The following is a 16,100-nucleotide window of genomic DNA, read 5'->3' as shown; positions in this document are numbered from 1 at the left end:
ATTTTGATAGTAATTATGACGTATATCGGAACTTTGTCAAACAAGAAAAAAACTATCTCTCAAATCAAACCATTTACGTCAGCTGCTGATCTGAAGAGGGATATTCATGCTGCTTTTTATCCCATCTTGATTATTGTGCCTCTTATATTCATCATTGACTAAATTGCCTTCAATTTGTCCCAAATGCAACAGCTTGGCTTTTAGATGGAACTACAAGAAGAGAACACATTACTCCTGATTTAGCAACCATTCATTGACTTCCCATTAATTCTGGACCACACTTCAAAATTATATGAATACCTTACTGTAGATGGATCATCTCAAAACTATTACTATTATGACCAACTAACAAATCCCATATTTTTTACTTTTCTTTTACTGACCAGTATAATTGTTAAACCCTTGTCCTAGTTTTAAAAGCCCTTCTTCAAAGTATTTTGTAGCTTTTTGTAGTTTAACATTTAATTGGTCAAGAAAATGGGGTTTTATCACCTCACAACAATCTATGTTAAAGAAAATAATAAAAAGCTGAGGTGTGACAGGATGCTGCCTTGGATGAGAAAGAGGGAACAGCTCTTTGGTAGCAAACACAAATATTATATAACAGTTATGGACACTCATTGAACACTATTGATCCCAGGAGACTTGAGTGATTCTGGATCACTTTAAATGCATTCCAATAAAGTGTATGTAATCCTCATAAATGATTGAGCTCAAACTTTATTTGTTGAACGTAAATTGCAAAACAATAACACTATATGACAGCTTAGATGCAGACTGAGTAGTCGAGTTCAGCTTGGGACGCACATGTCTGAGCACAAACGGATTGTGTTAACCGAGAGTGACCTGAACCCGACTCAGACCCAACACAGTCAATGCACGTTGAAGCACTGACTTGGTGTTTCCCAGTGTTAAGTTGAGCATTGTGCACTTTGGTAACCCCGATGCTCATGGGGATCTCTCGGTTGGAGATAGCCGCTGATCATCATTTGAACAACACTTCTACGTTTTTGCCTAAACCATCCAGTCTGTTAAAGAAAAGAGGATTTGGTATCCACTCTCTAAAGTAGTCACAGGAAACAAAGACATCAAACTACCCACGCTGAGTTAATTTCTTCTCTGAAAGAATCAGTTCTGTTTGAAGGAGGAATTCTCTTGAGTCACAAAGGAGGCCTCTCTGATCCTGTTGCCTAAGGAAAGTTTCTATGACAAGACTTTACAATCCAAACAATGGGCTGATTTTTGTCCCACTACCTTGCCAACCTTGCATTTTTTATCCAGAAATAATAGATGTTTGTTAGAAGCTTCCTTTTCATTCCTTTTCCACTGAACTTCAGTGCTCTCATAGATCAGCAGGAATTTATCCATGATTTATTGATTTCACTAAAATATTCAAAAGCAAGTCTAAGGTTAGTGTTATCTTTAATCATGACCTTTAAAGCTCGACGTTTTGGGAACGATTGATTGCACAACAAAAGAGTTAATTCACTACTAGACAACAATAATGAAGGTTGTCTGAAATTGTTACATTTGAGGAGAGACAGTGAGTCCAACAAGCTGAAATGTACTTTCTAAAAGCTCCTTTCATCCTCAGATACCATTTAATCAAAGAGTAATCTTGATTTCCGTTTCATTAAATTGATTCTTTCATCACATCAGATCAAATAGCTTTTGTGCACTCTTTTGCAATACTTGCACTAGTTTGCTTTCATGCCCTAACGGGTTAATTTGTTGGTATTTTACAGGATCTGCCTGTTTTTTCGTCTGTATAAAATGTCCTTATTGACTTTATCCACAATTCTGTATTTGTTGTCACCACTAACCTGCACAAGAAACCAGGAGATGAGCACAGAGACCCAGGGGTTACCGCTGAGGGACGTCTTCTTGGCGGGGGACAGAACCTTACCTACAGCAAAGAAAAGAGATGTTGATGGAAACAATTAATCCTTCACATTTGAAGGAAGTACTCGCTTGAAAATATCCTTGTGCAGCCTCTGTATAAAAATATCAACACTGACCTTCAAAACCCACATCAGTGAAATTCTGGACACATATGAGAACAGAAAAGTTTAATCAAAGAAAGAATGCGCTGAATGACCAACCTTTGGTTAACTGGAGAATTTCTTCCACAAGGTTCTATAATAAATGTCAGCGAGCATTGCTTCTAGCAGTGGAAAATATTACACAATTTTCAACACAGTGTGGCCATTGAGTTAATGAAATATCCGGTGGACATTCCTAGCCGATCGTGCCTGTTGTCAATACGTCAAGAGTTCACACATGCACAGTTTACATTCGGCTCCTCTTACCCACACCTCCTCTTCACTGCTATTCCTGATCATTTATGACAATATACTGCCTGAATGAAATAATAATGTGTGCACCTATCATAAAGCAGATCTCTGCATACGTGTTAACTGTCAGTGGAAGTTTACTGATTAATTCAAGTGTTATTTCAAGCAGGAAAATTACTAAAAATACTAATGCTGTGCCATGTGTGTTGCCTATTCTATGATTTCGAGGACAAGTTTTTACTAAAGGTTTGTTCTAAATCGTGCTCAACAGGTAAATCCTGGAATGGTATCAACAACAAGTGCAGGTGCTTTTTAAAAAAGGTCAAAACCTTCAAACAGCTGCACAATTCTAGGCAAAGATGCAAAAAGATGTAAGAGCAGGTTATGTTCTGATTAAACAGCCTCATAGCATAATTCAGTTCAAAAGCCTCTTTATCGGGTTCCAATGAGTATACAATATCATAGTATTATCAACTGTGGTACACTATCTCTAATGAGACTTCCTGGGTCTATATAAGAAGAAATAAATGAAAACATGAACTGAATAACACTTTAATTGCAGAGATTGCTTATAGCTGCACTGACTTAACTTAAGTCAGTGGAAGTTTACTGATTAATTCAAGTGTTATTTCAAGCAGGAAAATTACTAAAAATACTAATGCTGTGCCATGTGTGTTGCCTATTCTATGATTTCGAGGACAAGTTTTTACTAAAGGTTTGTTCTAAATCGTGCTCAACAGGTAAATCCTGGAATGGTATCAACAACAAGTGCAGGTGCTTTTTAAAAAAGGTCAAAACCTTCAAACAGCTGCACAATTCTAAGCAAAGATGCAAAAAGGTGTAAGAGCAGGTTATGTTCTGATTAAACAGCCTCATAGCATAATTCAGTTCAAAAGCCTCTTTATCGGGTTCCAATGAGTATACAATATCATAGTATTATCAACTGTGGTACACTATCTCTAATGAGACTTCCTGGGTCTATATAAGAAGAAATAAATGAAAACATGAACTGAATATCACTTTAATTGCAGAGATTGCTTATAGCTGCACTGACTTAACTTAACCACCTCTTCAACGTCTCAAGGCTGTGGAAACTAAAAGTGAATTAAAACAGAGCAGATCTACAAAGTGAGAGGAGCCATTTTAGGTGACACTGGTTCCCAATTAGTTTTCACATAAATAATGTCATGGTTGAAGCACCTCTACATTGATTAATAACTGCTTTAGAAAATATCACTTTGATAGAAAGTTAAAGCTAGAAGCCTGTGTCAATAAAACTTTGAGGGAGAACTTAACTAAGACTCCTAAGGTGCATTTTCAGCCAGCTAGACTGAGTTCAGAAAATGATTGAATCTGTGGCTTAACTATTTCTTATTTTAAATTCATTAAGCAACTACAGTGTCGTGTTTTGTTGATTCTAATTCAAAACAGTTCATCTTTGAATTTAATGATGGACAATTCTGACTGTACTGCTGCCCGTCATCGCACTCATGGGTTTTCACTGGTATCTAGAGCGATAGCCATCATGTCATTCCAAAATGACATAGAAAGTAGGACGTCTCAGAGTTCATTAAAAAAAAGTTGCCAGAATAAATTATCAGTGAAACTTCTGAATTGCTAAATTGTAGCGAAAAGAGAAAACCATCTATGGACATCATGTATTTCTCTTTTAAATCAGATTGTTTCTGTTGACAATATATAATAAAGGCTGTTTTCCTATGGAGGCTGAAGCAGACCAGCTTCTGACACCAGACCTCTGGGCAACAATGATGCTGTAGTTTACAGAGCCACCGACTGGATTCAGACTATGGATGGCAGATTCTAAGAATACTGACATTTAAACAGAATGCATGTAATTAACTAAATGGCTTGTCTGAACAGAGAGAGCGAGAGAGAAAAACTGTGAACGTGTGGGCGAGACAGCAAGCACGACAAACTCAGATGACCCTTCACTTTATCCGATAGCTTGTAAAATTGTACATTATAACAAAAGACAGCTCATTTCCATCCAGCCTCTTTTTTTAAGATGTGCCATTCAATCTCATGATGAAGATGACGTTTATGTTGGATCTACACACAAGACAAAAATATATTAAAAAGTTTTTCAAAAAGTTACAAGAAGAGAAACAAAATATAGAGACACTGGAGGTGGGGGAGTGGGATGTGGAGGCGGAACCAACGTTTATGACTCTAAAGTCCAATCAATGCAACTGAGAGGAGAGGACTGAGTGATCGAGAGGACAGAGGTGAACGCAAGTTTCAGAGAAATGGAAGATGTGTGGGATGACAAAAAAATGTGTTTGTGTGTGTGTGTGTGTGTGTGTGCTCTTGTCATTCATGTATGCTACTTACTGCTTGACCTTGCCTCTCTCCTATGCAAACTGAGTGATGGATGCATCAATTGTCTAATGTGCACACGCACACACACAGACACACACAGTGGTCAAACGAACAGCTTCTACAAGAGCATTACACATTTATGGTTGCGGAGTCACTGACTCTTAATTAAAGAGATTAATCTGATTGGGGTTAACCCTTTGGCTGTTGGTGAACAGACGTCTGAACTGGAGTCATCTGCCTCTGCTCCGTCTGATCACTCCAGAGAGGAACTCCCACTAATACACCCATTCATCTCCCCTGACACACACACACACGCACATGGCTGTAGACACAGACAGAAACAGGCCAAATCAATTTGCGATGGACATAACAGAGGAGCAGAGGATGGGATAAGGGAGTTGATCACGGTCATTATTAATGACAAAGGAGCATGCAGCGCGGACTCACAAAGTGACTGACTGTGGATAACATTACAACTCAGTATCTTTGTGTTTAAACTTTTGGGACAAAGTGACAGTGATTATTTACTTAAGTTGTTCGGTACAAGTATCCTCAGGAGCTCAGTGTAACTTTGTAGTCTCGACAAACTACTTCACACAAGAAAGGGCACACACACTTTAGGACCGTCTTGCATCAAAGCCACTCAAGGGCGGTTTATAAACATAAAGTTCAAACTCTGCCTAACATAATGAGTAACAATATTGAGTGTTTTCTGTGGTACTTTGGGCCTTTAACTTGTACATTCACAAAAATGTATCTATATCACTGACAAAGCATAACATGTCTGCTTTAAATGACAACTCTTTTAAGTTGTGCTACCTACCAAACAAGTCATCCCTGGCCAAGGCGTAGAGGATGCGTGAGGCTCCAATGAGGTTGCTCATGGCAGCAGAGAGCGTGGAGGAATAAACCCCGATGGTGACGAAGGGTTTCCAGACGTTAATGTCCCCCAGGAAACTGTAATCCCTCTGCAGTAGAACCCTGTGAAGGTTTGGGGAAAAAATTAAACATAAATAAATAAAATAACCTCTTGAAAATGAGAATGTAACTCTCAACAGGACTTTTCCTTGTTGAATAAATGTTAATAATTAAACAATCATGATTGGGGGGGGGGGTTGCTTCTGGCCTTTAAAATTGACTAAATTAAAAGAAATATTATTTTTCCTTTATACATCTTTAATTTCATATTACATACATTAAAGTAGAGAGAGAGAGAGAGAGAGAGAGAGAGAGAGAGAGAGAGAGAGAGAGAGAGAGAGAGAGAGAGAGAGAGAGAGAGAGAGAGAGAGAGATACAAAGGCTAAAGATTGGCAAGATATGATAGTTCAACTCATGTGAATTGCTTAGTAGGGTTGGGCCATGTCAAATTAATTGGCATATGATGACTGTACTGAATGAAACATTGCGATAATGGATCCCATGACCTTTATGGTCCAAACATATATGAAAAGAACCAAAATAAACCCCGTAAGCGCACTACTTGCTCACTATAACCAAATTATTAAACAGCATTTATAGGAAGGATTCTGTCCCAAGTTTCATGATCCATATTAGTGATTGTCACTATATCAGATATCATATTGACATGTTGTTGAACATTAGAAGAAGAAACATTTAAAAAGAACGAGCTTGCGGGACTGGCATCCGACAATATAATGTTTGAGTGCCAACGGCGTTTATCGGACACACTTGAACTAGAGTAAGGTACTGTGTAAATGATAATGATGTTACAGTGGTAACGAAATTAACAATACAAACTCAATAATTTATATTCTCCATTCACACAGTAAGACTACAGCTCCCTGAGATACCAACATGAAGAGGTATACAAAGCTCACGTAATAAATAGTATGTACATATGTCAAACTAAATTCTAAAGTGTGATCCCTAAATTAGAACGTGAAACCAAATCATACCCGATCAAATGTAAAAGAATAATAATAATAACCTTGGTTAACACCATGGTTCAGACTTTAAGAGGTGAAAATGCACTTTATTAATAGGGGACTAAGGGTGCAATACTGTTTACCCCTGAGAATACAGAGGTGTTTCCCTGAGAAACACTTCAGAATAAGGGCACATAATCGTTTGAATAATCATGATTTCAATATTGTCCAAAAGAATCGTGATTATGATTTTTCCCATAATCGAGCAGCCCTAATTCATATTACTGTTTAAATATTAAACAGCAAAGTCTGATTATGAAAACATCATGTCAACATGCATCGCACTGAAAGTTTTAACTCGGACATGAATGGTCAGGCAGTTGTTAACTGCCATATGTTGAAACTCAAATGTGAATACTGTGATCAGCATCCATGTGTAGATTATGAAAATACGATTGGATTACTTTTTAGTAACTCTTCAATTCTTAATTAAATTATTCCTTGACCCAGGTATCACCCTATTAAGATTTAGGTATTCAGAAAATGAGGTTAAAATAACAGCGTTCGGCTAATAATGTAATATTGTCTATTTACTGTGACCTTTGACAGTCGTCCAATGTAACAGTTTCTATTTATACCTGCCTAAAAACTAGACTGGCCATCAGCTAGTAGCTCTCTGTTTTATTTCAGAGAATCAGAAGGGCAAAAAAAACTAGAATTGAAAATTTCACATGACAAAGATTACACATATACAGTCGGTGCAGCCACAGAAAATGTTTATCGTTAGATAACATTCTTACCAACAGATCCAAACCAAGTAGTTCAAAAGGTTCAGAGTCATTTCAAACTCATCTGTTCTAGAGGGGGAAATATGCCCATGTTCAATGAAAAAGACCAGGGTTGAAGAGGAGGTGATGATTACTCTGCCAGGGTGCCTAATCATGAGATCCTGGAGTCAGGGACTCACTCCACCGAGAGAGAGTGTGAGTGTGTGTTTTAGAGTGTGTGTGTGTTTCAGAGTGTGTGTGTGTGTATGTGTGCGCGTGCATGTGTGTGTATAAAAGATGCTGCACTAGACATGGCGGTAGAGAGATCAGAGTACAAAAACCACAGCAGGGTGTGGATGATTACGACCTGCCCCCCCCACATCTTTTCAATACAACACAGCCAGAGAGAGGAGAATTAGACTGCCAAATATTTCTCTCTTTCCATCTAACTCAATCCCTCTATTTTGAGGCACACAACCATATCTAATCCATCAATTCCCCCTCTCGAACCACCTTCACCCCCTCATTATGATATTTTCAAAACCGACTCAAGGTTTTTCTTTTCTCTCTTTCACTTTATTTCTACTTGAACCACTGTCCATTCTCTCCCTCCCTTCATCTCTCTCTTATTTTTCTTGTAATTAAAAGTCTCATCACGTTTTCTTTCAGGTCCAGTGATTTTAATACTTATTATCATGGCCCTATTAGGTATTGTTCACTCCATCCAAAGATCTGGGCACACTTTTACTTCACATTGAACCGGAGAGGCAGGCAGTACACACACACGCACACGCACACGCACACGCACACGCACACGCACACACACACGCTCACAAACAGGCGCGCACATCCACATTGCCACAAATCAACTAAACAAAGGTTCTGTGGAGAACTTAACATCACCCTCCAAATTAGGAAATGCCAACTACTTTGTTTATTCGGGGTGTGTGTGTGTGTGTGTGAGTGTGTGTTTGTGCGAATGTGTGTTTGTGTGTTGTATGAGCATTGCAGAGAAAAGTTTACGAACAATAGCTTTAATCAAGAGTGTCTGACATATTCATAACGCCCCAAAAAACATTCAATGGACTGATACGCATGCACACAGTTGAAGTGGGTGTCTCAGTGTGCTTAGCATGCTAAGCATGATGAGTTATTAAATTTCAGTGTGCGTGGGAGAGTGGTGAGTGATGATGTGGGTCAAACCTTATGGGCTGATTATTAATTTCTCTGACGTGCGGCAGGAGCAAAATAAATCTAAAAAAAAAGCTTGACATTTCCAAACTCGCTCCCAAAAACAAAGCCACTGCAAAGCGGATGACAGCTGACAAATGGTGTGGGGCGTGTGTGTGTGTGTGTGTGTGTGTGTGTGAAAGGGAGAGAGATAGGCAAGGCGAGAGAGATTTTTCCATATGTTGGAGCCATAAAAGAACCAACAACAATATGGAGTCTGTGTTTATAATTTTGTGTTTCTTGGGAAGCTGTGTATTCATTACCAACAGAGTATTGCTCATAAGTGACTCAAGTGTGTGTGTGGGTGTGTGTGTGTGTGTGTGTGTGTGTGTGTGTGTGTGTGTGTGTGTGTGTGTGTGTGTGTGTGTGTGTGTGTGTGTGTGTGTGTGTGTGTGTGCGCACGCTGTGTGTGTGCACGCTGTGTGGCCTGGATAGTAATTATTGATCAGATCATCCAGTTGAAAAGAGCTCTGTCATGCACATAAAGCGCCGATCAAAGCATGAGGGAGCGAGTGACAGATTAAAAGAGCTAATTTAGAGAAGGAGGAGGAAACAAAGCTAAACGACTAAAAGGAGCCCACAGAGATTGTTTTGCTGATTGTTCTCACTCCCCCCAGCCCGCCACATTCTTCAGCTCATTTGTTTACCATTTTTATTCAAGCCCTCGCTTGTGTATTCATGCATATTCATCTTTTAATCCATCATTTCATGTGTTTGTGCTTCTGATAATTCACCAGCGCTTTGGTCGAACATTATGGATTAATTATCTGGGCTTTTTCAAATGGGATGAAAGATGAAGTGCTGACACCAAGTTTGTTTGTGTGTGTGCTCGGGTGTGTGCTCGGGTGTGTGCTCAGGTGCATTACAACATCAGCAAAAGGATTTCCATCGCACGGTGAGCTCCTGCTGCCTCAGATCTTGGTGGTCTCCGCTCATATAGAGGGCGAGGTCACTCCTCATCAGGTCTAACATTACGATCCAGGATCATCTAGTTTAATGATCCTGAGTAAAACGGCTTCCAAATGTCCAATAAGTGCTCAAGTGGGGTCAGAGCCACTTGATGGCACTGCCTTATGGCTAACATAAGTGTTTTGCTCATTGCACCATTATCTTACCATTTGTGTCTCTATATATGGACATGCTCCAGTAAGGCAATACTCTGACTCCCTGTTGACTGTAAAGGTTAATCCCTCTTACCTATCTCTCCATTAGTAATACAGCATTTATCAACAGCATTTATTATTATTGTATTTTCCTTTTGTCCCCCCTTTTTTTTCCTTTAGCTTCCCTCTTCTTTAAAAGTGTTGAATGCTTAGCTAATCAATATTTTTTTGTGTAACAGTGCATTAAATGACAAAGTGGCATGTAAAAGGTGTCACTCAAGATGTCAAACCAACAAAGAAGTAATTTTCCACCATTTCAGTAAGAAAAACAACTGTGGCAATCACTGTCAAAAACCTCAGAGTACATTTCAAAAAGTCTGAACTGTGTAACAGCCTGAACATGAAGATCTCACCTCACTAAACACCTGTGTTACCTGTACAGTCCGTATCTGGGCCGGTGGGCTCTGAAGGAGCTGAGGCCTCTGAACCACGACCAAATCCTCTCCACAGCAACAAATGCATCAGCACGGAGCTACACCCTTGACTGCTGGGATTTAGTGTTGGTCTTTAGCCTCACTACACCTTCACCTCTGTGTGTGTGTGTGTGTGTGGGGGGGGGGGGGGTAGATACATAAAGAAGCAGAAGAAGAAAATGAAGCAAAAAAACTGGAGGCAGGGAGGGGTTGAAAGAGTCAGACAGGGGAAGAGGGAGGGAGAGTTAAGTGCTCTCAGGGGAGTAGACTGTGGTTACGGATTATTTAATGGGATAAATAACTAACAGGGTCTCTGTGCGCACGCTTACAATCTCAATCGCACACCCACACTCACACACAGCGTATAATTCCTCTCACTTTTCCAGAAAAGTCTAGTCTTCCTTCACATCATTTTAAACTCTCTTTTTTATTTGACGGCTTCATTCTCCATTCAACACGGAGTATTTCTGCGGTGTCTCGTCACCCACGCATTGTGTATTTACATTCCACCGTTTGCTTATTCTTTAGTTTGTGCCTTTTTTTTCCAGCACTGGATCAGTCACATACTTTTGTTCACCATTGTATTTCGTTGAATATTTCCTGCTTTCTCTCCTGCTTATCCTTTAAGTCCTTTCTAGCACAACTCTGAAACTGTTTGGATAAATCGAGGGGCCTCTACCACCTGATGTTCCAATTGTAGTTTATTTTCTTCCTCCTAAAAGTCACAGTGATCAAAATAGTGTTTCACAATGGGTCACAGACTACAGAGTTTGTGTTTGCCGTAGCAAATGTCTCCGAGTGGTAAATTACACGGGTTCTATTTTTCACACTTGCAAGCAGCTGATTAAAATAACATACCAGCAGCGTAGAGGAAACAAGGATAAAACAAAGTAAAATGCAGGTACCAAAAAATGGGCTAAGTTACAGGGCGACTGAAGGGCAAAGACATACAAGAGCTGCATTATTTTCTTCCTGCTGAGCACATGCTGTTTCAAGTTTCAACTTTGAAGTCACTGTTTGCAACTTTGAAATGTTTTGCCTTTGGGGCCCCACAGTGAAGTTATCATGAAAGACACGTCGGCAGGCAGCTCCTCCCGCCACACATGCAATTCAAGTGGATGACAGTGAGGGACAGTCCAGGTAGAAATAAGGACATTTACAATTTTTGTTCACCCCCAAAACAGACATGGCAAGTCGAATCGATATAATTTTGAACTGAAATATCCAGCTGCCCTCGTTAGAGTCCTGCTACCACGCACTAAAAGGTTCCCCGCACAAAAGTTATGATCTTACCGACTATTTCAATTAATTTATAATGTTTTATTTTACCTTGTTTTAATCATTTCTCATCTGTTACATCTTTTAATTTTGTATCTGTGCTCTAATGTGTGATCTTCAAACAGATTTGAATTGTTTCAGATTTCTTGCTTTTTCCACATTTTTATGTATATATTTTTTTCCATTTTAACTTGTGAAACACCTTGTAACTGTGTTTTGAATTTCGAAATAATAAAAACAACTTGCAAAGACTTCCATTGCCCTCTGTACACTAGAAATTAACCTAATGAATAGCTCGTTAACCATTAGTCCTGCTGAGCTAAGCACAAAGTTCCCATTTCATTAAGGAAACTTATTAGTAAAATTTGATATTCCCAAAGATCTCCAACATTTGTTTCACTCCAGTCATACAGAAGACACTTAAGAAACAAAAGCATGGTGGCGAACATGAGCATGCTCGTGTTTTGAAGTCCATTAACTTGAACTATGCTTGTTCCTTGTTTGTTCGTAAGAAAAGATTCAGAAAGGTTATTGCCTTCAGCCTCATTCTGTCTCTTTCACCTCGTCCAGACTGTAGCCATTGTTAGGCAACGCGTCCAGCATCCCTTCTCTCCTCGCCCTCACTCCTTTTCCCTCTCTCCCCTCCTCGTCTTACTACCATCCCTTTTTTCATGGCACTATCAACCAGAAACAGCATTCTTGGCTTCCCTCTCTCTTTTCTCCCTTCTCTCCCTCTCTATCGTTCATCCATCCATCCACACAGCCATGCTCCCTTCTTTTGTTATTCACCCCCTATCTTGCCACTGCAGTGATTTCGGTCACTTTCATCTCCCTCTCTCTCTCTCTCTCTTCTTTTTCACAGTTGTCCCGATTTTCATTTATTCTTATTCTTTTATTTTTCATGGGATGGGGTGGTGAAAGCCAAATCTTCAACATGTCCCAGAAAAGTTGCAGTGATTCGAGAAAAAGATACAGGAGGAAGAGTGAAGGACAAAAGAGAAAGGAGAGAAAATTGAGGATTTGGCTAACAAGACACCAGACATTTTATAAAGACTCTTTATCCATGTATATGTCTAATTTTGATCAAATTCCAAAGGAACAGTGACGACTAGAGAGGGAAGCCCTGACGTCATTTCTAGGTTGTCCATCGTCTAATACGACCTAGTTTCCTTACATTGAGGGTTGATGTCCACATTAGTGATTAGTGTTGATGTAAATTAATTAACAGCATTCTTCAGTCCAACATGTAAATGTTACTTATTTAACCTGCAGTTCATGTATATGTATCAGTACATGCACAGACACAAACAAAAGGTACAAACCACATGGAAAGCCCAAAAACATAAATGACCAGCGAAAGCAATATAAAGAGGTGTATTGAGCAATATTTACAAGAGAAAAAAATATAAATGAGATTAGACGGAAAAGAAGAATAAAAAATCTTTGAAACAATGACCTACCTATACCACTAATCCTGATGAGGATTTCTGCATGTACATCTGCCTGAAATGTTCTGTGTATTCAGTCGTGGCTTGTAGTAAGTGGTTCAGTTAGGCCAACCATTTTAAAAGACAGTTTTTACATGTCCAAGTTTACAGGACTGTCCTGACTCAGGGTCTTCAGCTGACTCTCGCTCACAGTGAGTTCTGAGGTCACAGGACAGACTGAGAAACAGACTCAGCAAACTGACCTGATCTCTGTTTATTGTTTCATGAAGAGATGTTCTCATTGATTACGTGATGTTAGGCAGAGGAAGTAAAGTGAAGACTATGTGGATTCTACGTTCTTCGGTCTGTCCCAGCCAGGTACCTAATTAGAGCTGCCGCGATTAGTCAACGTCATCGATGATGTCGACACTGAAAATGCGTCGACATCAATATTTTAAACCGACGCGTCGGACCCACAAAAATATGAATTTATGTTCTTCTTGAATATAACTACGTAACGCCGGATTTACACCGGACGCCGAAGGGCTGCTCCGCTCCGTGCAGCATAGCGCTATTCTCAAGTGCGCTGGTGCCCGGCTGTTCACACGGGACGCGCATTTCTCAGCGCCGGTCAGCCCCTGATTCTGCTTTCTCCGCTGGTTGTTGTATGTAACCCGTTCAATGTACTGGTTTGGGTGTAAATGATGACAGTCTTCATAGCCCCCCCCCCCTCTCTTTCTGTCTTTCTCTCTCTGTCTATCTGCTTGTGTGCTTGTAGTGGATGGGCAGAGGGGGTCATTTAATTTTGTGATTGGGAAAATTGGGTAAATTAAAACTCCAAGACAACATGAGGGGATTACAAAGTGTGGGATGCATATTTGATCACTTATATAAAATATTTCATTAATATCGTTTAAGATCATTTGCCGGTGTGTTTCCTGGCGCGATTCGCTTGCAGCGAGCAGAAAAAATAGACTGTGGTATCGTTCAATGTGATTCACAACGGGTGATTGACAGGTAGGTTTAGCTAATAGGAAGCCCCTATGTTAGTATGTTGTGGACGAATAGGATGAGGCAATGAATATGGGGGGCGGGGTCAGACACGGAAGTGAGGACCCAAACAAAGATGTCAACATTAGCACACAGTCTGTCTCACGCACATTATTAAGCGAAGTCGACGCCGAAACCATCGGTGCAGGGCGAGAGGCGCATCGCAGCCCATGTGAACTGCACAAAGGTTTAACAGGGGGGGGGATAGGAGGCGCCGGGCTTTCCTTGGAGCTGCGCGGTGTGGCGCGGCGCTTTGGAAATGGAATGAAATGGTCAATTACATTTTTTGAGGAAAATTAATCGTTTAGATTAATCGACTAATTGGTAAAATAGTTGACAGATTAATCAATAGAAAAATTGTCTTTAGTGGCAGCTCTATACCTAATTCTAGCCAGCCAGCTGTCTGCAGAGGAGAGGCTGATGTCTGGACAACACAAACAGAGCAGATGAATTCAAGCTAGGGTTGATAATCCTGGAAAAGTTTGCAAGGGCAGGCTGCACTTTGAAAAAATGCAGCAGATACATCCAGCCCCCCACCCGTCGGCCATCTCTTCAAAGTGATGCCTGCAAAACACATGACCGTGCACAGATAACTGCTAGAAGATGACTTTTACATTCGCTAACATCTGGCTTTTCGATATGCTGTAAATGTCTCTCTCCGGTCGTTAGCAGTGAGAGCACGGGCAGGATGCGTGCAGGCAGGTAGCTAAGTGAGAGGTACATCAGCCAATCATTTTGTTTGCTCTGCTTGAAATGACTGGTCGAGTTCATGACAGTCCGGCGAGGGCCAAAGACCATGCCTTATTTTCTCTTTTCTCATTGAATTGTTGAGAAAAATAAGAAGAATTTCATACACAAATAACCAACTCTACCTTTAATGAAAAGACGTTTGGTTTCTACCCAATCTGTGCTCAGACAGATCAGTAAAGTTGATGTCTGTAATTTATCGAATCATAATGAATAACAGTGAAATTAATTCTGGATAGCGGATCAAAATCAAATGGCATCAGGAGATCGATCAATATCTCACAACAGAGTCCATTTGGCAGCTCTTCTTGAGCTTTTAGCAGATGCTGTTGCCTTGGTGTTGCCACAGGACGTCTAGGGTCAAACAAGACATAATAACCCTCACGTCTGAGCAGAAAACAAAGAACAATGTCAGGCTCAATGAATAAAGTGCATTGAAATGGTACGTCTAATTATCAGGCTACATTTGAAAAGCAAATGGGATTTCTATAAAACGCTGCCATAGAAAATTATGTGCTGGAAAATTAGAGAGTGGACAGTGTCAGTGCAGAGCCTGATGAGTACATGCATGCATTGAGCGTTGTCTATGAATAAAATCCTTCCCGTGTTAGGTAAACAAAATTTCTAGGTGACAGGGTTGACGATGATGCACAATTTGTGCTTTCCGCCTTAAATATCCGAAAACACAGCTGTCGATATCGCTATCTTATATGGGTATCCCCGAGTTACAATCACTGGGAGCAAGTGATAGAGAATTACAAACGAAGTGGCTGGAAATTGGACTTTGGTTACGAGATTGTCGAAATTGAGAGGCTGAAAATTGGAACTGGTGAAATGGAGAGCAGTCGTAAAATGAGAGCAGCAGAAGGAGAAATTAGATAAAACATTTCAAAATGTGAATAGAAAGACCGATTCAGAAAGGCAGAGACGCACAGAGCTTCCTGGTAGAAAAGGGAGGGATAGAAAAGAGTGTGTGTGTGTGTGGGGGGGGGGGGGGATAAAGGTTGATGGTATAGGCATTTAGTTGTGATGGTTGATGTTAGGGAAGAGGGGGAAGGAAATGTGTAATTTTGACTACATTGGCACAAAGGGAGCTTCTGTCATGGTCCAACAGCCCCCTTATGAAACCGCATTTAAATTAACTAGATCCAGTTTTTTATTTGAATCTGCACACACTCATAAATATCAGTCCCCTAAACATGTCAGACTTTTTTTCTTTTTTTTTTTTTAATCAAGAATCATGAGTTATTCTTTGGGAAATCAATAAAAAACTTAGACAAAACCAGTTCTCACATTGTTAAAGAAAGTGAAAACTACCCTGGATCTGCATCTGGATCCAAATCCACACAAACACCCTTCCACTAAGTTTGGTGTCAATCCACTCAGTAGTTTTTGCATAATCCTGATAAAACAGACACATATGCATATGAAACCAATGCATTTGAAATCATATCCTTCGTGGCATTGGTCATTTCAGTCCATAGGGTAAAATATAGAAGTGTGTG

At 40.0% G+C, this 16,100-nt stretch overlaps 1 protein-coding gene across 1 annotated transcript in view; it reads right to left on the bottom strand.

Moving 5' to 3' along the window:
- The window catches only part of zgc:153039 (uncharacterized protein LOC767698 homolog), a 58,991-nt gene that overhangs the window by 25,936 nt on the left and 16,955 nt on the right, over window positions 1-16,100 (bottom strand). The window contains exons 7-8 of the mRNA XM_062386205.1: window positions 5,458-5,615; window positions 1,824-1,906 (exon numbers count right to left, since the gene is read on the bottom strand). Coding sequence (XP_062242189.1) covers window positions 1,824-1,906; window positions 5,458-5,615 — 241 coding nt within the window. The remainder of the gene's footprint in view (window positions 1-1,823; window positions 1,907-5,457; window positions 5,616-16,100) is intronic.

This window comes from Platichthys flesus, chromosome 4, assembly GCF_949316205.1.
Source record: "Platichthys flesus chromosome 4, fPlaFle2.1, whole genome shotgun sequence".
Classification (NCBI taxonomy): Eukaryota; Metazoa; Chordata; class Actinopteri; order Pleuronectiformes; family Pleuronectidae; genus Platichthys; species Platichthys flesus.
The sequence above is the reverse complement of the archived record's forward strand: the minus strand, read 5'-3'. Positions and strand labels throughout refer to the sequence as shown.